The sequence below is a fragment of the Canis lupus genome, chromosome 9 (assembly GCF_048164855.1).
Source record: "Canis lupus baileyi chromosome 9, mCanLup2.hap1, whole genome shotgun sequence".
Lineage (NCBI taxonomy): Eukaryota > Metazoa > Chordata > Mammalia > Carnivora > Canidae > Canis > Canis lupus.
In genome coordinates, this window is record NC_132846.1 from 50,562,330 (window position 1) to 50,584,236 (window position 21,907).

The 21,907-nt window shown below is 40.2% G+C and overlaps 1 protein-coding gene and 1 long non-coding RNA gene across 5 annotated transcripts in view; one reads left to right on the forward strand and one right to left on the reverse strand.

Annotated features, from left to right (window-relative positions):
- The first annotated feature begins 10,694 nt into the window (after window positions 1-10,694).
- GPATCH2L (G-patch domain containing 2 like) overlaps window positions 10,695-21,907 on the forward strand; it is a 55,632-nt gene continuing 44,419 nt past the window's right edge. For 2 of the 4 annotated variants that reach the window (XM_072839422.1, XM_072839420.1), the window contains exons 1-2: window positions 10,696-10,834; window positions 13,242-13,913. In XM_072839422.1, coding sequence (XP_072695523.1) covers window positions 13,252-13,913 — 662 coding nt within the window. In that variant the 5' untranslated portion in view covers window positions 10,696-10,834; window positions 13,242-13,251. Of the gene's footprint in view, window positions 10,835-11,268; window positions 11,481-13,241; window positions 13,914-21,907 lie in introns of all 4 variants that reach the window. The other 2 variants (XM_072839421.1, XM_072839423.1) reach the window with 2 other exon arrangements.
- On the reverse strand, window positions 15,580-20,228 carry LOC140640283 (uncharacterized). Its single transcript, XR_012036952.1, has 2 exons — window positions 20,107-20,228; window positions 15,580-15,746 (listed from the first exon to the last, which is right to left on the reverse strand). It is a non-coding gene; the product is annotated as an uncharacterized lncRNA (long non-coding RNA).

The following is a 21,907-nucleotide window of genomic DNA, read 5'->3' on the forward strand; positions in this document are numbered from 1 at the left end:
ATACACAAATTGGTGCCTAGACGTTTGATGCTGCCAAAACCAAAATCAAACAAAACCCCATCCTAAGACACATAGCAATGGCTTTAGGATTGGAAAGCAAGTGGAGTCCAGAAAAGATGATAAATTGCTAGAGCAGGTTGGACAAAAGCTGACCTGTATTATGTATGGTGAAACAATCAATAAAACTGTGGTCTGAGGTAAATTTGGAAGGTAGAAAAAGTACTTAATGAACTTAGAGATTTAAGTAATGAGATTTGGTGGAATGTTGGAAGGATCATCTGGCTCTTACTAAGTGAATATGGTAAGGGACTATGAGAAAGAGATGAACCCTAAAAAGGCAACAACTGTTTATCAACAGAATATATAGGGAATATAAAGGTCCCAGAACTTGCTGAATTGAAAGATAAAGTTGTTTCTCATCTCCAGTCTCAAGATTTTCAGTGTATCATATGGAACCACAAAAGGCCATGAATATTCAAAGGACTCTGGAGCAAAAAGAATAAAGTTTGAAGCATCGCACTATCTGATTTCAAAATATACTACAAGGCTATAGTACCCAAAACAGCATGGTACCAGCATAAAAAGAGACAACATAGATCAAAGGAACAGAATAGAGAACTCAGAAATAAATTCACACACTCACGGTCAACTGATCTTCAACAAAGGTGCCAAGAACACATAAAGGAGAGTCTTTAACAAATGGTACTAGGGAAACTGGTTTTTCACATGCAGAAGTATGAAACTGAACCATTATCTCATTCCATATACAAAATTAAACTTAGGCATCTGGCTGGCTCATTTGGTAGAGCCTGTGACTCTTGATCACAGGGTTGTGAGTTTAAGCCCCATGTTGGATATGGAGATTACTTAAAAATAAAATCTTAAACAACAAGATTAAATTCAAAATGGATTAAAGACTTAAATGAAAGACCCGAAATCATAAAACTACTAGGAAAAAAAAAAAACAGGGACAAAGCTTCTTGACATTAGTCTGGGCAATAATATTTTGGATATCACTCCAAACACCACAGTCAACAAAAGCAAATATAGACCAATGGGATTGCATCAAACCAAAAGCTTCTGCAAATTGAAGGACATAATCAACAGAGTAAGGAGACCATCTATAAAACGGGAAGAAATATTTCCAAACCATACATTTGATGAGATGTTAATGTACAAAATATGTAAGGAACTCAACTCAGTAGCAAACACACACACACACACACACACACACACACACACACACAAAACAAACAACCTGATTTAAAGATGAGCAAACAACTTGCATAGACAGTTCTCAAAACACACAAAGCAAAAACAGATGTTTTGTGCTTACATCACAAATCATCAGGGAAATGCAAATCAAAAGCACAATGAAATATTACCTCACATCTGTTAGAATGTCTAGTATCAAGAAACACAGTGAGGATGTGCAGAAAAGAGAACTCTTACATGCTATTGGTGAGAATGTAAATTAGCATAGCCATTAAAGAAAACAGTAGAGAGTTTCCTGAAAGAGTGAAAATAGAACTTCCATATGATCCTGCAGTCCCACTTTTGGATAAATGTCCAAAAGAAATGAAATCAGGAAAAAAAAAAAAGAAATGAAATCAGGATCTTACAAGAAGGCTTATTTGCATATCCATATTCATTGCAGTATTATTTATAGTAGCCAAGACAGGAAACAACCCAAGTGCCTGTTGACAGAAGAATGAGTAAAATGATGTCATATATACATAAAAATGGAATTTTTTAGCCATCAGAAAGAAGGAAATCCTGCCATTTGTGGCAACATAGATGAACCTGGAGGCCATTGTTCTAAGTGAAATAAGCCAGATACAGAAAGACAAATAATGTATGATGCCACTTCTAAGTGGAATGAAAAAAGAGTTGAACTCATAATGTCAGAGACTAAAATAATGGTTAGTAGGGACTTTTGGGGAGTGGCAAGGATTGGGGAATTGCTGGCAGCAAAGGGTGCAAAGTTGCAATTATGTAAGATGAATAAGTTTACAGATCTAATACAGAAGCATGATGACTGTATTTAATAATACTGTATTGAACACTGGAAATGTGCTAGAGAGATTTTAGGTGTACTCATCCTGCAAAAAATTGGTAATTATGTGAGGAGATGATATGTCAATTAGCTTGACTGTAGTAATCATTTCACTGTGAATATGTACATCAAGTCATGTTGTACATCTTAAATATATACAATTTTAATTTAAAAACATATGAATAAAAAAGGAAGCATTCTGGTGCAAAAAAAAAAAAAGATTCTCAACATAATACAAGAGTTAGGACTTCTGCTTCTTGCATTAATGAAATAATAGGAACTGTATTTAATCTTCCATCCTAAGTAATTTAAAGAATACAAAAATTTTCAGTATCCAACAAGGTAAATTTAACCATGCCTAGAAAACAATAAAAAATTACCAGGTATAGAGAAGTGGGAAAATATAACCATAATGTAAAGAAAAGCCAATCAATAAAAATAAACCCAGAATAACTATGTACTATATTTCATGTGTTTAACAGAGAGAAACATGAACATATTAAAGAGAGACATGAAAGATTAAAAAGATTTTTAAGATTTTATTTATTTATTCATGAGAGACATAGAGAGAGAGAGGCAGAGACATAGGCAGAGGGAGAAGCAGGCTCCATGCGGGGATCCCGACGTGGGACTTGATCCCAGGTCTCCAGGATCACACCCTGGGCCAAAGGCTTAACCACTGAGCCACCCAGATGTCCCAAAAGATTTTTTTTTAAAGCCTAACTTCTATAAAAATACAGCATCTGAGATTTTAAAAATATATTGGATAAACTTAACAGCATGTCAGACGCTGCAGAAGGAAACATTTGACTTTGAAGACATGGCAACAATATAAACCATTCAAAAGAAAAAGAAAAAAAGAAAAAGAAAAAAAAAACAGAAGAAGGAAACAAAATATAGAGAACAACAGAACAATTTAAAGCAACCTCAAATGAATGTAATTGAAGTCCCAGAAGTAGAAAGGAAGTGGGAGGAGAAAAATATTTGAAGAAATAATGGGCCCAAAGGTTCCAAATTCGATGAAAATTATAAATTCATAGATACAAGAGCTCCGAATCCCAAGGACAAGAAACATGACACTGAAACCCATTGTAATCAAATCACTTAAAACTAATAATAAAGAAAATCTGAACAGCAGCAGCAGAATAAAGTATCACACATAGAGGGGAAAATGATAAGAATGACAATAGACTTTATCTCAGAAATAATGTGAGTCAGAAGAGAGTGGAATAACAGTATTAAGGTAAGGAATGAAAAATGCCATTAAGCTAGGTTTCTATACTGAGCAAACATGTTCCCCTCCAAATGAAAACAATATAAAGACTTTCTGAGGCAAACCTGAAGAATCACCACCAACATACCAGAGCTACAAGAAAGGTTAATGAAATACTTCAGGCAGGATGAAAATGATATCATAGAGAAATCTGGGTCTTGGCAGAGGAATGGTATTTGGCACCAAAAAATGGTCTTTGTAAAATTATCACTTTTCTCATTTTAAAAATCTCTTTAAAGGACAACTGACTGTTTAAGGCAAACAAATAACAATGTATTCATGGAATTTCTGCCATACCTAGCAATAAAATATATGACAACAGCACAAAGGCTAGAGGGAGGAAATGGAAGGATACTACTGTCAGCTTTTTTTTTTAAAGATTTTATTTATTTATTAATGAGAGACACACACAGAGAGAGGCAGACACGTAGACAGAGGGGGAAGCAGGCTCCCTGTGGGGAGCCCAACATGGGACTCGATCCCAGGATCCTGGGATCACGACCTGAGCCAAAGGCAGACACTCAGCCACTGAGCCACCCAGGTGTCCCTATTGTCAGCTTTTTGTACTAGGCATAAAGTGTTATAGTGTTACTTGAAGACATACCAAGATGAGTTAATAACATATATTACAAACCTTAAAGCACCCATTAAAAATATAAAACAGAAGTAGAGCTAATAAGCCCACAATGGAAATAAAATGAAATAATAAAATACACTCGATCCAAAAGAAGGAAGTAAAAGAGGGGGAAAGGAATAAAAGAACAGATGAGACAAATAGAAAATAAAAAAGCAAGATGGTAGGTTTAAACCCAACTCTTGCTGGCTGAGTTGTATCCCCTACAAATTCATGTGTGATGTCTTCACTCCCAGTACCTCAGAATGGGACTATATTTGGTGAAAGGATCTTTAAGAGGTAATTAAGTCAAAATTAGGTTGTTAGTGTGGGCCCCAATCCACTAGTCTCCTTATAAAAAGACTAGTCTCCTTATAAAAGGAATTTGGAATTTGATACACAAATAGAGAAGGAAGACAATGTGAAGGTACAGAGTGAAGATCCATCTATACACCAAGGATAGAAGGTTCAGAAGAAACCAAACCTACCAATGCCTTGATCTTGGATTTCAAGTCTCCAGAACTGTGAGAAAATACATTTCTGTTGTTTAAGTCACCAAGAATGTGCCACTTTGTCATAATAGCCCTGGCAAACTAATACGTTAATCATACAAATAATCATATTAAATGTAAATATTCTAAACCTTGGTTCCCACCACCACATGAACCCAACTAGACCAGAGCCAACTTCATCTGCCTTGGCCCAGTCATCTGAGCACTCTGGCTTCTTGCTTTTCTTTCCTTCCAATGCCTTGCACGTAAGAACAAGCTCAGCCAAGCAGAGGGGGTGAGTAATCTGTGTTTGATTGCTTCAGTCCCTTGTTACCTGCACAGATGGGTCCTGGCTCTATCATTTTCTAGCTGCGTGGGTTTAAATAAACTCATTAGCCTCTAAAAATTTCAAATTTCCTCATCTCTAAAATGGGGATAATATACTGGATAAATATGTGAACTGTGTAGTTGTGATGAAAGTTAAAGACCTTGAGATGGGATGACTCTCCCATATTATCCATGTGGGTGTGTTATTTTAAGCTTGTGACAACTTGTTATGCAGCAATTGGAAACTAATACAAACACCTGTAGTAAGCCTTCGGGAAATGTTACCTCAACAAAAATCTCAAAATTCTGTAGTTGAGAAGGGTACATAAGAGAGTATGAAAGGCATGACATAGGAGGAAATTGAGCAGCCCTATGCCTGCTGCCACCTAATGCCCCGTGGTTACCTGCTCTGGACACAAAACAGTCTCTTTCGCCATCCCCTCACCTGGTATGCTCTACAGAAGTTCTGTTTCTGTTGACACTGCCACCAAGGAATGGTGGACACCGGCCCCCACACTCCCATCCCAGCATCCAGGGAGGTTTCTTATAATGCAAAGCAGAAGGAATGAGTGCTGGGGCCAGAGAGGAGGGCCAGTTGCCCCGAGTCATTCATTTTTCAAGTAAATGCTGACACTTCCTGCTGTCCTTGGTGGACACTGCTTGTATTAGTAACATTTCTCTAGTGACTGTTGGAAAACACTTCTGGAAAGATTCTGGAATGTCTTGGATCGGTTAAGGGATGATTAGAGCAAGGAAAAGGGGACATGGAAAAAACACTGTGAAGATGAAAGGATGAGGAATTCCTGCCTTCGTCAAACTGCGCTCAGGGGACAGAAAGGCAAAAAGAAAGACAATGTCCCCTTTCTTATGATTTATGCTCTAATGGGAGGCGACAAAAGATAAGCAAGTACACATCAAATCAACAAGGTCACGTTGGATTGTGATACGAGCCATAAGGCAATAGGGAGGAGGATGAGATAGAAAATGGCTAGGGTCATGGTGTTAGGAAAGCTCTCTATGTGAAGGTGACACTTTAGCTAGGACATCAAGATGAGGAGATCCCCCAACCCATGCCTGCAAAGCCGTGTAGACAGGTATTCTTGGTTGCAGGACAGCATTTGCCAAGGCCCTGGGGCGGGGTGGTGGTGGGGCAGAGAGAGAGCTCTCAGGGAGCTAGTACTGTGGGCATGGGAAAGGGGTTCAAGATGAAGCTGAGACATGGGCAGGGGCCAGATCAGAGGCTGTGCAGGCCATGATGCATGGTGAGGACTCTCAATTTATCATAATGCGTGTGCACGTGCACACACACACACACACACAAATGTTTTATGGGAAGGGCACGGGAGGGAGAAACTGATTTTTTCCTACACGTAGATCCTTTTCAGCTAGTGATTTCTTCATTCAGCCAACAGTTTTGCTTTTATTGGTCAATCGAGGGAAACGTGTAGATTAGATTCTCTTCCTCTTCTCAGTAACTCCTAATTTTTTGGAGCACTTAATTTGTGTTGGGCTCTATGCTAAATGGTTTGCATTTATTATTTCATTTAATCTCCTCTGAGGGTATGTGTATGTTCTATTATTGTCTCCATTTCGCAGAGCGGGAAGCAAAGGCTTAAAGAAATTAAGCAAAAAAAAAAAAAAAAAGAAAAAAAAATTTAAAAAAAATTAAAAAAAAAAAAGAAATTAAGCAGTTAGCTCTGGACACACTAGTCCATGCTGGAGCTTCACCCTTGACTTCCCTCCTGCCTCTGCTGTCATTTACTTTGAGTCTGCCCGAAACTCCGTGTCATCAATGACTAGTCACCAAGCGGGACAGCCTTTCCTGAGAACTATTCCTTATCATGTCTCCTTTTGGTTCTCTTTTTCTCAAATTTCTCCCTCTTCTGGCTTCTAGACACTGGTTCTCTTCAGATGCTCTCAGTTCTTTTTTGAACTGTCCCCTTCATCCCCACAGGCTTCTCTTGCCATACTCTTTCTTTGAGTGATCCTTCCTCTGACTACCATTATCACTGGAAGGTGAAAGTTTTATTTAAATTTTGTCTTAAGACGGAGAAAATCGCTTCTAATTTCCTCTTTCACCATTTAGTAAGCAAATATTTGTTTTTTTTTTTTAATTGACAATAGTTGTGCTCGCTTCGGCAGCACATATATTAAAATTGGGACAATAGTTACTGAGCCCCTATCAGGTGCAGAGCATTGATGAGAATACAATGGCTAGGACAGGATCTCTGGGGGCAACGGGGCTGGCTTCATTTGGTTCACACAGCTCTATCACCAGAGCATAGGTGCTTAGTATATATTTTTTGAATGAGTAATTTAGTTGGGGAGGCAAACTTGCACATAATTGACTCTAATTCAGGTTGAATGAAGAACATGCTGAAATACCAGCAAGTGCTGAGCCCAAATGAGTGAGCAAGCAAGGGGAAGACTTCATGGAGGTGACATTGATATTCAGCCTTTAAATCACCCTGAATCTTAGTGGTATTCAAGAAATAGCAAGTGAGGGGTGCCTGGATGGCTCAGTTGGTAAAGCATCTGAGTCTTGATTTCAGCTTAGGTGATGATCTCAGGGTTGAGATTGAGTCTCATGTTGGGCTCTGTGCTCAGCAAGGAGTTTGCTGAGGGACTCTCTCCCTGTCCCTCTACCCCTCACCCCACTAATGCTCTCTCTCCGTCTCTTTCTCTCTCTTAAATAAATAAATAAATAAATAAATAAATAAATAAGTAAAATCTTAAAAATAAAAAAGAGATAGCAAGTGATCTGGTGTGCTCAAGTAGGATGCAGGAGGTAGTGAAAGATGGATGAAGTGAAATTGTGTTTCAAGAATCTCACTCTGGTGCAGTGTAGAGAATAACTTGCTTGGGGACAGACCATCTAGAAGAGTGGTTGCCTACCCAGGTCAATGGCACAGAGAAAGCAAGATAGGGAAAGTGAGTGTAAGAATACCATAAAAGAATCTATAGGGCTTGGCATGTATCTAGATAAAGGGATATAAGAAACAAGAACTAAAAAGAACTTTGAGGTCTCTTACCTGGGTGACTGCATGATGGTGATAACATCTCCCAAACAGGGAACAGTGGAGAAGATTTGATAGGGACTATGGGAGAAACTAAGCTTTGTTTTGTTGTCTTAAGTTGGAGATGCTGGTTGTGTAAACCTGTAGAGATAGTTAGCAGAAAGCTGAAAATAAAAGCTGGGTTTTAAGAAATACAGGAGCTTCCAGAGCTGATTGAGGCAACTGACATCATGGGAGATGCTGTGATTAATGGGAGAGAATTTGTTACCATAGTTTTATTTTATTTATTAAAATTCATTTATTTGAATATAGTTGACACACAATGTTACATTAGTTTCAGGTGTACACTATAGTGATTCAACTTCTCTATATGTTATGCTACGCTCACCGCAAGTGCAGCTACCATCTATCACCATATAACGCTTTTACAATATTATTGACTATATTTCCTTTGCTGTGCCTTTTATTTCCATGACTCATTCATTCCCTAACTGGAGATTTGTATCTCTCACTCTCCTTCATCCATTTCCCCCTCCCCCTAGGCAGCCATCAGTTTGTTCTCTGTGTTTATAGGTCTAATTCTGCTTTTTGTTTGTTTAATCATTTGTATTTTTAGATTCCACATGACTGAAATAATATGGTGTTTGTCTTTCTCAGCCTAACTTACTTCAATTAGCCTAATGCCCTCTATGTCCATCCATGTTGTTGCAAATGGCACCATCTCATCCTTTTTAAACATTGCCTAATATTCTGGTGTGTGTGTGTATGTATACACCACATCTTTTTTTTTTTTTTTTTTACACCACATCTTTTTAAAAAGATTTTAAAAAATCTATCAGTGGACACTTAGGTCGCTTATGGGAGAGAACTTTACTTAAGCAGAAAAGAAGGCTGATGGCTGTGGACAACTTTTGAACATTTCTTTCTTTCCTGTGGGAGTTACCAATTCAGTGTGTCCAAAATGGAATTAATCAATTTCTTGATAAATCTGTTTCTCTTCTTGACTCCTCTAGCTGTGCAAATAGTACTGACCACTCTCTTAGTCATGCTGGCTCCAAACTTCAGTCCTTCTTGTCCTTTTCCTTAATTCTTTACATAGTAAGTTTCATCTGTAGAAAATTCTGAAAATCCATAAAACTAACAGGTAGAAGATTCAGTCATTTGTAATGCAACTATTTTGAATGATGTGTAGTGTATCATTCTGGTTTTTATTTCTGGGCAAGTACAGATTTAATTTCCTATATACATGAATACAGCCATACACTACATTTTTAGAATACCCTTTTTATTGGAGTAAAACAGTCATGCAGAAATGTACACAATCAGAAACTGATGACTTTTCATTCATTGAATATACTTTCACAACAATTAAAAAAATTTTTTTATTATTTATTCATGATAGTCATAAAGAGAGGAGAGAGAGGCAGAGACACAGGCAGAGGGAGAAGCAGGCTCCATGCCAGGAGCCCGACGTGGGACTCGATCCCGGGACTCCGGGATCGTGCCCTGGGCCAAAGGCAGGCGCTAAACCGCTGAGCCACCCAGGGATCCCCCTTTCACAACAATTTTAAAAGGCTTCAAAGGTATTCCATCCCATAGATGTACCATAATTTAGATAACTAATTCCTGTTGTAGGATTTTTTTTTCTAATCTTCTCATCTCTCTCTCCTATTTCCAATTTTTCTTCAGAAAAAAATTCCCTAGAGGCAGAATTTCGGGGTCAAAAGGTATGTGCATTTTAAAAAAATGACCTTATTTTAGACTAGTTTTAGGTATGCAGAAAAATTACAAAGGTGCTACTACAGACCATTCCTGTCTACATCATACCCAGTTTCCCCTATTATTAACATCTTACATTGATATAGAACATTTGTCACAATTAATGAACCAACACTGAGATAATATTATTAACTGAAGTCCATTGTTCATCCAAGTTTCCTTAGTTTTTACCCAATGTCCTTTTCCTGTTCCAGTCTCCCATCTAGGATACCACACTACATTTAGCTGTCACATTTCCTTAGGCTCCTGTTGGCTATGACAACTTCTCAGACTTTGCTTGACTTTTTTCCTTTAACAATTTTGAGGAATATTGGTCAAGCATTCTGTACAATGTCCCCCAGTTGGAGTTGTTGGATTTTTTTTTTCTCTTGATTAGAGTGGGCGTACTGGAAGGAAAGTATCTTAGACATAAAATGCCACTTCCATCATGTCATATCCAGCCTACATAGGGTCCACATGATTTATCACTGTTCATGTTAACCTTGGTCACCTGGCTGAGGTAGTGCTTGTCTAATTTCTCCACCATACTCATTTCCCCACCTTCCATACACACAGCCCACATTCAAGGAGCTGGGAGTTATACTTCAGGGTGAATTATCTACATAAATTCTTCACAATTCTTCTGCACCAGAGATTTATCCCCCTTCCCCATTTATTACTTTGTTCATGTCAGTATTCATCTCATTAGTTTACTCATGTCAGTACAGACTCATGGGTATCAATTGTATACTTAAGATTTATAATCCAATAGTACCTGCCTTGTTGCTGGAGGCATTTGTACCTGTAAGACTGATTCACTGCAAAGGTACCGGCTTATAGTTGGACCCACTCTCACAGTTAAGAATGAGGATGCATTTCTCAATTTCACACACCCTTTGTAAAAGTAGGTCAGCAAACAAGGGCGAGGCCGTGGTCCCTCCCTACTGCCCAATGTCTTGACGTCCCCAAGGCAGGTGAGGCCAGCCTGGGGAGGGCTGATCTGCCCCAGGCGCGGACCTCGCCCCTTAGCGCGCCCGCCCGCCCCGAACCACCGCCCCTTGAGGCCCCCAGCCCCCGCTCCCGGCGTCTCCAAGGCCCCGCCCACCGCGGGGCGGAAGTGGGCGCGGCCACGGACCGGAAGCGCCGGGCGGGGGCGGGCCCTCTAGAGCAGCCAGCCCCTCCCACTCCACCGCTGCCCCACCCCTCCGGCCCAGACCGGAAATGAGGTCAGAAAGGGAAACCCCGGCGGGGAGACTCGGCCCCAAAAGCGGCGGCCATTGGAGGTGGCTGCGGCAGCTGGTGAGGGGGCGGAGTGGGTCGAGAGGGTCGGGGTCCAGGGGGCCGGCGCCAGCGCGGATCGGGGCTCCGGGCGGAGGCCGGGGCGGGGGCCGTGGCCGCCGCGGGGCTCCGGAGGTTGGCGGGAGGGGCGGGGGTGGCTGGGCCTTGTTTTCCAGGGCCCATCGCCCCCATCCCGGGGAGTGAGGTTCGGGCGTCTCCGGGGCGGCAGTCCCCTCTTCTCCTTTATTCTTTCTGGCTCTTTTGGGCAGGCCGACAGGGTGTGAGCTCCGTGTCCCAAGCCGCGTTCGCTTTCGTCTTCGGGGGCGGGCCGGGGCGTGGGGGGGGGGGGGTCCTTCCAACCCAGCTCTTCCTCACATATGTGGCCATGTTGCGACCCTGGGTCACGGAGGGAGCGTAGTCGCCACCACTTGCTTTTTTTTTTTTTTTTTTGGCAGTTTGTGCCCGAGAAGGGCCGACCCCCCTGCCCGGGTGAGCCCAAATGAGAAGTTGCTTCCTGCCGCCCCCCGGCCTTCGCCGCGACCGTGCGCCTGCCTCTTTTTACTCCTCTCCGTCTCCCGGCCTTGTGTTTGCGTGACTTAGCCTTTCCTCTCCTCGAGAGCTAGCTGGACAAGGGGGTCGTCTTGGAGCGCGCACCTGAGGACTGAAGGTGTGCGAAGCTCAGGGTAGTGTCCCCAGCTCTTGGAATTGCAGCCCTTCGGCTAGGAAGGGATTTTTGCTCAAACAGCTGCAAGTTCTGTAACTTTGTTCCACGTTAAAGTGTACAGTTCTTTTTTTTTTTTTTTTAAGATTTTTATTTATTTATTCATGAAAGGCACAGAGAGAGACAGAGGCAGAGACACAGGCAGAGGGAGAAGCAGGCTCCATGCAGGGAGCCCGACGTGGGACTCGATCCCGGGTCCCCAGGATCACGCCCTGGGCTGAAGGTGGTGCTAAACCACTGAGCCAACCCAGGGGTCCCCCAAAGCGTACAGTTCTGCCCCATTTTTTAAAGCATTATTTCTTTATTAAGGAAGTAGGTTTGGATGTGCCGTCCCCACATCTGTTTTGGTTTCAGGGGTAGTTGTCTCCCAAACCCCATTCAGGGCGTTTTAGACTGACTTTGTATTGCGTAAAGGGACAGTGGTCATTTTGTGTTGTGTGGCTTTTGACACGATGAGACGTTTTGTGTGGTTGGTAGTTTTGGAACTAGGTGTCCCCACGGCTCCCGTCCATGTGGCAGATAAGCCAGCCCACCAGTTTTTCTTGCCTTTGAATTCGTTGGCATGGGGACAGCGAGAAAATAGGTTTTAGAAAGCCCTTTGCAGAATGTAAGCTGCATGAACGGAAATAGGGCCTCCGAGTGGCGCCACACAGTTTTAAATTCTAGTTATGGACTTGAAATACTCTAGGCTTCACAAGGGCTAGGGAAGAGGTGTTAATTTAATACGTATTTAATAAGGTGTTGTACAAATTATATTGGACATTTCCCTCTTAAAGGGCGTTTTGAAAATTGCTCCTACTGCCCGCATCCCTTGGAAGGTTTGCCTCTGAAGTGACCCCTGATGTATGACGGTTTGACAAGAATGAATGCAAAAATAGAATTTAGAAAGCAGTTAGCTAGAAATTTTAGGGACTCCATCAATCCCTGTCATTTCAGCCTCAGCTATATCCTCTTTTTGTGTGATTGATACTAAAGCACATAATTAGGATGATCACTTAATTTTCTGAAGGTTGGGAGAAGAACTTAGAAGTTGCTAATTGTTAAAAAATATACAATATATCCGATAAATTTCCTTTCCTCCTGGCTTCCAGGTGGTAGTTGGGACCAGAATAGGTACAGACTTAGTCTCTTTTTTCCATTCAGAATACAAATCTGGGTTACTACAATTTCTTGGATCACTAAAACTGCAAGCAGTGATCCTTAAAGTGTGTTACTAAGTTGTCTTTCTCCTCTCTTTAGCAGCATTCTTATCAGGGACCCCAGACCATGGAGCAGTTCTTTAACCATGATTTTAAAGTTGTGTGTTTTTCTGTTCCTGTCTAATGAGACTTTCTCTAATCTTTTTGGATTTTATCATCAGATATTTTAGTGACAAATTTAATTGGGAAAAAGGGAAGGGGCGATTTATTTCCCAAGGTTTGCTTGTTTTTGCCAGTATTTTACTTGTGATCTGGTGAGAGTTTGCTTTCTTGTGCTTTAAGAACATATTGACTTGAGGTTCCTAACAAGGGCCAAACACCTATTTTTAGTGGCTTAAGGGAGCAAGGATGGTAGGAACAATCTTAAGTGTAGCCAGTTGAAAGGTGATTTTATTTTCTGTAAGTCAGGTAGGCTCTGCAGTCTCGTGATGTATTTTATAAACTTACCTTAAAACAACAGATCCTATTCAGGTTTTCTTTTTCTTTTTCTGAACTTTTCTTTGGGCAGATGTGGCCTCATGGATGAGCTGGTACATGACTTAGCCTCAGCATTGGAGCAGACATCTGAGCAGAATAAGCTTGGTGAGCTGTGGGAGGAGATGGCTCTGAGCCCTCGGCAGCAGAGGCGGCAGCTTCGCAAAAGGAGAGGCCGGAAGCGCCGTTCAGACTTCACTCACCTGGCAGAGCATACCTGCTGCTACAGTGAGGCCTCTGAGTCAAGTCTCGATGAGGCCATTAAGGACTGTCGAGAATTGGCCCCTGTTGCCAATTTTAGTGACTCTGATGACACAATGGTAGCCAAACGGCACCCAGCTCTCAATGCCATTGTGAAGAGTAAGCAACACTCTTGGCATGAATCTGACTCCTTTACCGAAAATGCACCATGTCGACCACTCCGGCGCCGGAGGAAGGTGAAGCGAGTGACATCAGAGGTGGCCGCCAGCCTTCAGCAGAAGCTCAAGGTGTCAGATTGGAGCTATGAGAGAGGCTGCAGGTTCAAGTCAGCTAAGAAGCAGCGTCTGTCCCGCTGGAAGGAGAATACTCCCTGGACCTCATCAGGTCATGGGTTGTGTGAATCAGCAGAAAATAGGACTTTCCTAAGCAAAACAGGAAGGAAAGAAAGGATGGAGTGTGAAGCAGATGAACAAAAACAGGGCTCTGATGAGAACATGTCAGAATGGTGAGATCTCCCTTACTAAGTCAGAGATTGTCCTGGTTATTTTTACCCTGAGTACAAATCCATAGTCTTGAGGAGTTCAACCTTCTTTCAGAGCTAGCCACTGTAATGCTGACTTTGTAGCCCCTCCTTTAAGCAATCTGCTAGGGTCTGTCTCTAGCTTTTTACAGTATATTCATGATTCTATTTCCCTATGTCAAGAAAGCTATGTATAATGAAACACATTTGTTTCTAAAAATTGTTTAAAATGCATACCTCACATGCATAACCATGAATTTTATTTTAAAAACAATTTACTGCAGTTTATGCCATGTAGATCATATGTAGATGTTGTGAGAACGAGGGTCTCAGTAGAGGCTGGTGTGTGTGTTTGTGTATGTGAGAAAATGTTGGTGCCAGGCACATGGAGTTTGTGTATGTTCCTGGTAAGCTGCCTTTCCCCTTAAGAGTCATGGCTTTAGCTACGGGGCTATCATTCTGTTGTCTGCTCCCTCCAGTTTGACTGCACTGAGTTTATTTTTTATGGCTGACATTCAAGCCGCCTGAACACATGGTGGGCTTTGAGAATAACGGTACTGAATCCCATTAGTCTTACACCAAATGCCATTGAGCCAGAAACATTTGTGTCTGTGCTTTACAGGATATATGGCATCCTTACACTGTTCCCATCCCCTTCATAGTATCAGACCAAGTGCCTTTGTAGGTGCTGCCTCTTGGGCTGGTAGTCCCAGTTGAATGGTCAGAACTCCACTGTATGGTAGGCCCTGCTGTTCATATTTTAGAAGAGGAGATGAAGGTTCATAGTATTGAGATAATTTGCCCACGGTCACCCGGTAGCAAAACTGGGAATTGAACCTGATTCCAAGGTTCATATGTAACAACCATGAATTTGCCCTTTGCTGCCCTTTGAATTTGCCTTTTCCATGGCTCTTTTTCTGTCTCATTGCAACTTTTACAACCGTAGAATGTGTGGCCTTTCTTAGGACTTTGCTTCTGAAGTTCGTCTGAAAAACAAAGACATAAATCTTAGGAATTATGAGGTAAAGCTATGTCAGTAATAGGAAAAGCTCCTTAATCTTTATGCCTGTACCTTTCATGGGCGACTTTTAATCAAGCTTTAACAGTTTTTCTGAGTAGCTTTATATTTGCCAGTCTGCACAACCAGGTAGGCTTATAATTTGCTTTCCCTCATTTTCTTCTAATGTATATCCTAAGTCCTATTTTCTCAATTTATATGTATAATTTTGGGTTATAAAAGTTTTCTTATCATGTTGTTTTTAATCAAATAAATGTTTAGTCAACTTATAGTCTTTCACAATATCAAAACCCTCAATTGGGTCATTTAAGTATGTTTCAGTATCAAACATAATAATTTACTGTTGAGAATTGTGATTTTTAAAAATTGTTTTTTGCTGTGATAGCTTGTGTTTATTTCTTCCCCAGAATTTCTTGTTATGACGTTATTGTAGGCGAGGGACTGTTAACTATGTCTGCTCTTAAGATAACAGTTCAGGAATGGTTCCAGGCATAGAGTCTGTAATCTAGCAGTGAGGCTCTTTAGTCTTTCCAGTTCCTCCCCCACCCCCACCCCCACCCACATCTATTGCTCATAGGTTGTGATAAACACTCTAGTTATCTGAGAGCCTGAATAAGTTGAAGTAGGCAGCAATCCTTATGAAATATTTATTCTCTTCAAATTGAGAATACCTTGTGTATTCTCTCTCACAAATACCCCATTTATGCTGTATGCCTGGTCCATGACTTTAGAGTTCTTTTAATAATGGACGCCCAAGTCCTTGAAGCTCTGAGGGAGTAGTTGGTGGAGTAGTAGCAGACCTAAAATGAGAATAATTCTTCTTTAGAATCTAATTTTTTAGGAGTTTTAAATATACTTTGACTTCTGTTGATTCATCTGTAGTTAAAACAGAAATGCTTCTTACCTTTTCCTCCTAAATCTACTCTTTGGAGAAAGAGAGGTTGACTGCAAATTATGTTCAGCTTCCCAACAGTAAGATGGAACTAAAATCTTGCCTTGATTATTAAGCCCATCTTGTGGATAGGACTAGCATTAGTGTGTGTTTAAGTAGATAATAATTTACAATTTGGATATTATATGATTTTTGGGGAGTTGGTTTGTGAGAAATCTTCCTATCTTTTTTTCTGCATTAACAGATATTTTAAAGAATCTTGGTTATTCTTTCATAAATCTGCTTAGATGTGCCTGTTTGTTCACCTACAGCTCAAGTGTAGAACTTTACTTTTTTTTTTTTTTTTTTAAGATTTATTTGTTTTAGAAGAGAGAGTGCATGCACATGTTCACAAGAATGAGGGTGGGTGCAGAGGGTCAGAGTGAGAGGGAGGGAATCTCAGGCAGACTCCCTGCTGAGTACAGAGCCCAACTCAGGGCCTGATCTCACAACCCTGAGATCACAACCAGAGCCAAAATCAAGAGTTGAATGCTTAGTCAACTAAGCCACCCAGGTGCTACTAGAACTTTACCTTTTATTAGTGGTGTTGAAGATTGTCAGCCTGTATGATCCGACTGGTAAAATTATTAGGATGAGGCTGATCATTAAGCTTAACTTAGCCTTGTCAGTGGATAGAGTTCTTTTAAAAAATGTGTATCAGATGTTTTAGGTTTGAAAATGTGTGTCTCAACCAAAGAGCTTTATTTCTAATTTCCTTAAACTTTACTAATTAACCATGGAATAGTTTTAAGCTTGACCAGTAATTCCTTTACTTTTTCTATTCTTCCTTCAGTTCTGTGCCAACCAGTCCTTCAGGAGTTCTGAGGAACTGAAAGTGGTTATGATGTAAAAGTTTCTTATGCCTACAAAAGATCAATTATTATTTTAATATTTTCCTGTGTATGTGTATTCCATTCTAAAATGGAGCAATTATTTTGTAAAATTAGTTTCTACTGTCTTTATTCATATCATCTGTATAGCAGCTATTAGGTGATTCATAGCATGATTTTGCTCTATTCTTCACTAACACATCATTTGTTTGTTCCCCTTGAATATAGTTTAGCTTCTGTTCTTTTATAAGGGAACTGGTTTGATGTTGGCCTGAAGTCTCAGTCAGGAGCCTTCCTGAGTGATGTATTAGAGGCCAATCTCACAGGAAAGAAAATATTCCCTTCTCTTAGAAGGCAAGTGACAGAGATAGAGTGCTAAACCTCCTCCCTCCTTCTCCAGCCCAGGCTGACCTTCTGCGGCCCCTTGGTGCCTCTTGTTTTCTTATTTTTATAGAAAATCAATATCCCTTCTGACACAAACAATAGCTCAGAAGCAAGAATAAATGGGAGAAAGCTGAGATCTCTGTCCATCACTTTTCACTTTTACTCCCCCAAACTCTTTAATTATGAGCATGCTTTGCTCCAGGTATTTGTGACAGAGAAATTGCTAAATGAGGACCATTTTAACCAAAGATTGGGTGATCAGTAATTCTCCATAGCAGTATGGATCAATAGCATTCATTATTTCATGGTTAAGGTAAGTAGCCTTCTTTGCAAGTGTTGGTCATTAATCAGGGGCTACTGGAACTGTGGGAAAGAATATATGTAGTAGATTGAGGTGGTTCTGTTTGTATTCCATAACTGGGGATGCTGACCAAGAGTACATTTGCCATTGTTGCAAATAGTACTATTGCATTTGAGGATATTGAATAGCCGGCATAGTGTGCCTACATGGATTATTCACAGTTCTGCTGGTATATCCTTAGGAACAACTAAGGCAGCTTTGGAGGTGGATTTGATACTACTGTATTTGAAGATCTGTTTCTTGAAAGAAATGTGTTCGGATTATTTTGTGGGACCCCAGAGGACAGAGGTAGGACTCCTCGAAAGTACAGAGAGTTCAATGTTGCCTCAGTATAAAATATTACATCCCCAAATTCGAACTCTCTACAAATGAAATGAATTGTTTCACAAGGTAATGATTTTTAGGTCACTGAAGGGATTCGACCCTGGGCCTTGGTGACCATGTCCTGAGTTATTACAGAGTTGGAGAGGTTGCGCTGCGTGACCACTCAGATCCCTGCAACACTGAGATTCTGTCATTCTTTTCAATCACAGCCTCATTCCAATACGTCATTGCAGCTTCGTATTTTCAAAAGCATCTATCTGATAAGCAGCATCAGCTGCCCACTAAAATACTTATGAAGACATAAAACATTGTAAACTCACATCACCAGAACCTAGGGCCTAGAGTTGGCCTCTTGCCAAGATTTCCTCAAGCCACAAGGCTGATAGATGTGCCATTGGAAGCCCACAGCAGCAGGGCTGAGCCTGCGCTGAAGGTGGGTAGTGAGGGCCTTCATCCTTTCTCTATGGTCAGACCTTTGTTCAAAGTGCAAGGTTCACTTCAGCCAGAAAATGAGGCAGCTGATGTTTGAGCTAGAGTGTTGTTGCGTACAGTATTCCTTTCTTATCCATCATTTCTTTCTGTGGTTTTAGTTACCCACAATCCGGTCCTGACATGTCATCAGTAGTAGTAGCAGTAGGCTAGTACTCACTCACAATGCCTGCATCATTCACCTCACTTCATTTCATTTCTTAGGCATTTCAGCCTTTCACATGATCCTAAGAAGGGTGAGTATAACAAGATATTTTGAGAGAAAGAGACCACATTCATAAAACTTTTATTATACATATTCTATTTTATTATTTTATTATCTTTTACCGTGCTTAATTTATAAATTAATCATAGATATGTATGTATGGGAAAAAACATGGTATATATAGGGTTAAATACTAGCTACAGTTTCAAGCAGCCACTGGGAGTCTTAGAAAGTATCTGCCATGGATAAGGGAGGACTACTGTACTTCCCAATCTGTATCTTTCAGTTTTTATTTGGAGGCTTTAACTCCCAGAGTACAGTTGGATAGGAAATGAGTGTTTTCTATGTGTCTATTTGTGTTTGGGTTAGAGGTAGTCACAGCAAATTGAGTCCTGGGAAATATATTTGCCAAGAATAAAGTTTACAGTTGGCATGGGCAGAGAAGGAAAAATCACTCTTAGTGATGCATTCTAGAAATCATAATGTTTTATATATCGCAGACCCTTGGAATGGGGTCAGAATAAGGCAATGAGAGTTAGAAGATCCTGTCTTAGTCCAACATAGCTATATGAAAGAAAAGCCTACCAGTGACACTGAGTTATTAGGCTAGAGGCTCTGCACATAGTCTTGGCCAGTTGTAGATGTGAGAAGAGCATGTTTCCCACGTCCAGGGAAATAGAGAATGGAATCAGGGGTAATTTACATACCCTTTCTATTGACAAGTAATCAGATTCTAGGTGAACCAGTACTCAACAAGAGGCTTTTGAACAAGGCCTGCAGAATAAGGGAAAAGGAACATCATCTCAAAAGTTGAGAGGAAAAACACATCTTTGAAAATTACTGCCAGTGGAAACCAGAAGAACATTTTCAAAAATCTTTAGGATGCAAGAAGACTTAGCCACTTTGTTTTTGTTTGGTTGGTTTTGTTGGTTTGTTTTAAAGTCTGTATTTAAATTCTAGTTAACAAAGTGTAATACTGGTTTCAGGAAGTGACTCATCACTTAACATATAATATTTGGTGCTCATTATTTACAAGTACCCTCCTTAATACCCATCACCTGTCTAGCCCATTCCCCACCCACCTACCTACCCTCTAGCAACCCTTAGTTCTCTATAGTAAAGAGTCCCTTATGGTTTGCCCCCTCTTTTTTCCCTTCCCCTATGTATATCTGTTTTGTTTTTTTAAATTCCACATCTGAGTGAACTCATATGGTGTTTGCCTTTCTCTGACTGACTTATTTTACTTTGAAACAGGAGCCGTAAATTGTAAGGACAGAAAGGTGGCTATTTGAAAACCCAGTAGTTTTGCGTAGAGGAGAATTGTAGGGAAATTTGAAATGTAACTGCAGTGTTAAAATAGGACAGTTCATTTTGCTGAAAATCGAGTTAATGTGGAAAACTTTGGAAGCCCTCCCAAAATGCAGAGAGGTGGTGAAAATGACAGAGAAGTGGATAGATCTGGAAGACAGAGGATAAGAGGCCAGTCTGTAAGTATGTAAGTATTCCAAAGGAAGACACTGAAGCATTAGAATAGAATAACGATTTTAAGAATACAACCAAAGAGAAAAAGTGTTCCTGGGTTGAAAAAATTAAGTATAAAGATTAAAATGGTAAACAAATGAAAAGACACATTTACCTGGACATACCCTGGCAAAATTTTACATTCTGCATTGGTGGTGGGGGCGGAACAGGAATAAAGAACAATCTCAAAAGGGATGAAAACAAGGCCAGCATTTATCCCTACAGTTTAAATGTGAGGGGCTACAGTTATCTGTAGAATTTGGAGTGTGTGTGTGTGTGTGGGGGGGGGGCAGATTGTTCTCCCACTCCTCCCTGAGTTTTATATATAGCCAAGATAGATTTCATATAGATAGGCAGCAGAAAGACATTCTTAGACATTCAGGTCTCAGAATATATGCTCTTTAAAAATTTACTCTGAAAAGACATTTCATCTAACTGAAGATGAATCACTTTTAGCTCTAAAGAAAGGTAAGTCTTAAAAGGGTGGGTGGGTCTCTCTAAGGCACAGCCCCCCTGCACAATAGAAGAGTTGTGAGGAAAATCATTCTTTACAAAGTGTACCTGATTGCAGGGGCTGAGTTAATGAGCCTGTGAAACCAGTGAGGTGGATTTCTTTCATGGTCTCCTCTAAATGAAACGAAAAGACTTCTTCATTACACATACTTATAACTTACTGTGAGAATGATTTTGCAGTTGATGTGCGATATTTCTCTGAAAAACCTCTCCCTCAGTCATATTTACTTTTAGACTCTGAAGTCTGATTATATATGGTTGTAAATGTATCACCTTGATCCAGGAAAAAAATTGAGCAAAGATGTCTTTGGGCTCTGGGTTTAGGAGTGACTTCCTTTGTTTTTTTCTGAATTCTAAGATAATTTTAAACTTTTGTTAAATGAATTATTTAATAAAAAATTAAAATGAAAACCTCTAATCTTTTAACATGATGGTATAGGCCCTAAACTCTATCCTGCTTGTTTCTTTTCAAATTAGATGTAAAAAGAGTGCCTGGGTGGCTCAGTTGGTTAAGTGTCTGACTCTTGATCTCAACTCAGGTCTTGATCTCAGAGTGGTGAGTGGAGCCTACTTAAAAAAAATTCAATGGGTGAAGAACTGAAGTGTTAACTTACCTTGTGATTATAGGTGACAAACTAATTCTATACCTCTTTATTTTAATTGAGATAGGTATAAACTACTCTCATTTAGTTCTAAATTTACAGCCCTTTGTGATTAGGAATACGAAAGAATCAGCAAGCTGTCAGGGCAGAAGACAAGCTGTGTTTTTTTCTTCCCCATTATGAGAATTCAGAGAGATTTGTCTTATGGAAACTAGAAGCTTCTTGTTAGGGCTAGAAAGTAGGGAATTATTTTCAAAAAAGAATTCATAAAAATGCAGTATTATTTATTGCTGCAGAAAGAAACTGCCCTAAAGTTTAGTAGCTTTAAGTAAAAAATATTTCCAGTTCCTGAAGTCCAGAATCTGGAAGCAGCTTTGCTGGATGGTTTAGATTCAGACTTACATTGTTGCAGTCAAATTGATGGCCCTGGCTACAGTTGTCTCAAGGCACAATTATATTGATAATTTTCTTAAACTCAATTGGAAGGCCAAACTCCTTCTTGAGACACATGTAGTTTGGATATCTGCTTAGAGCTGTGTCTGCCTCTCTTGGATGAAACCCAGGGAAAATACTAGATTTCATAGGCCACATTTATTTTTCCATTCAAAATGAAAATAGATTTGATTACCATAGCATTTTTTTCTTTTTGAAGTATTAATGAGAGTCCTATTGAATTGAGATTACCATTTTAATAAAAAAAAAACTGTCAGGAAATTACTATTAATGTCTCAAATAATAATAATGGGCACATACAGAATTAGCTCCCTAGATGTAGCTTTTGAATCTTTCATCCTTTGCCTC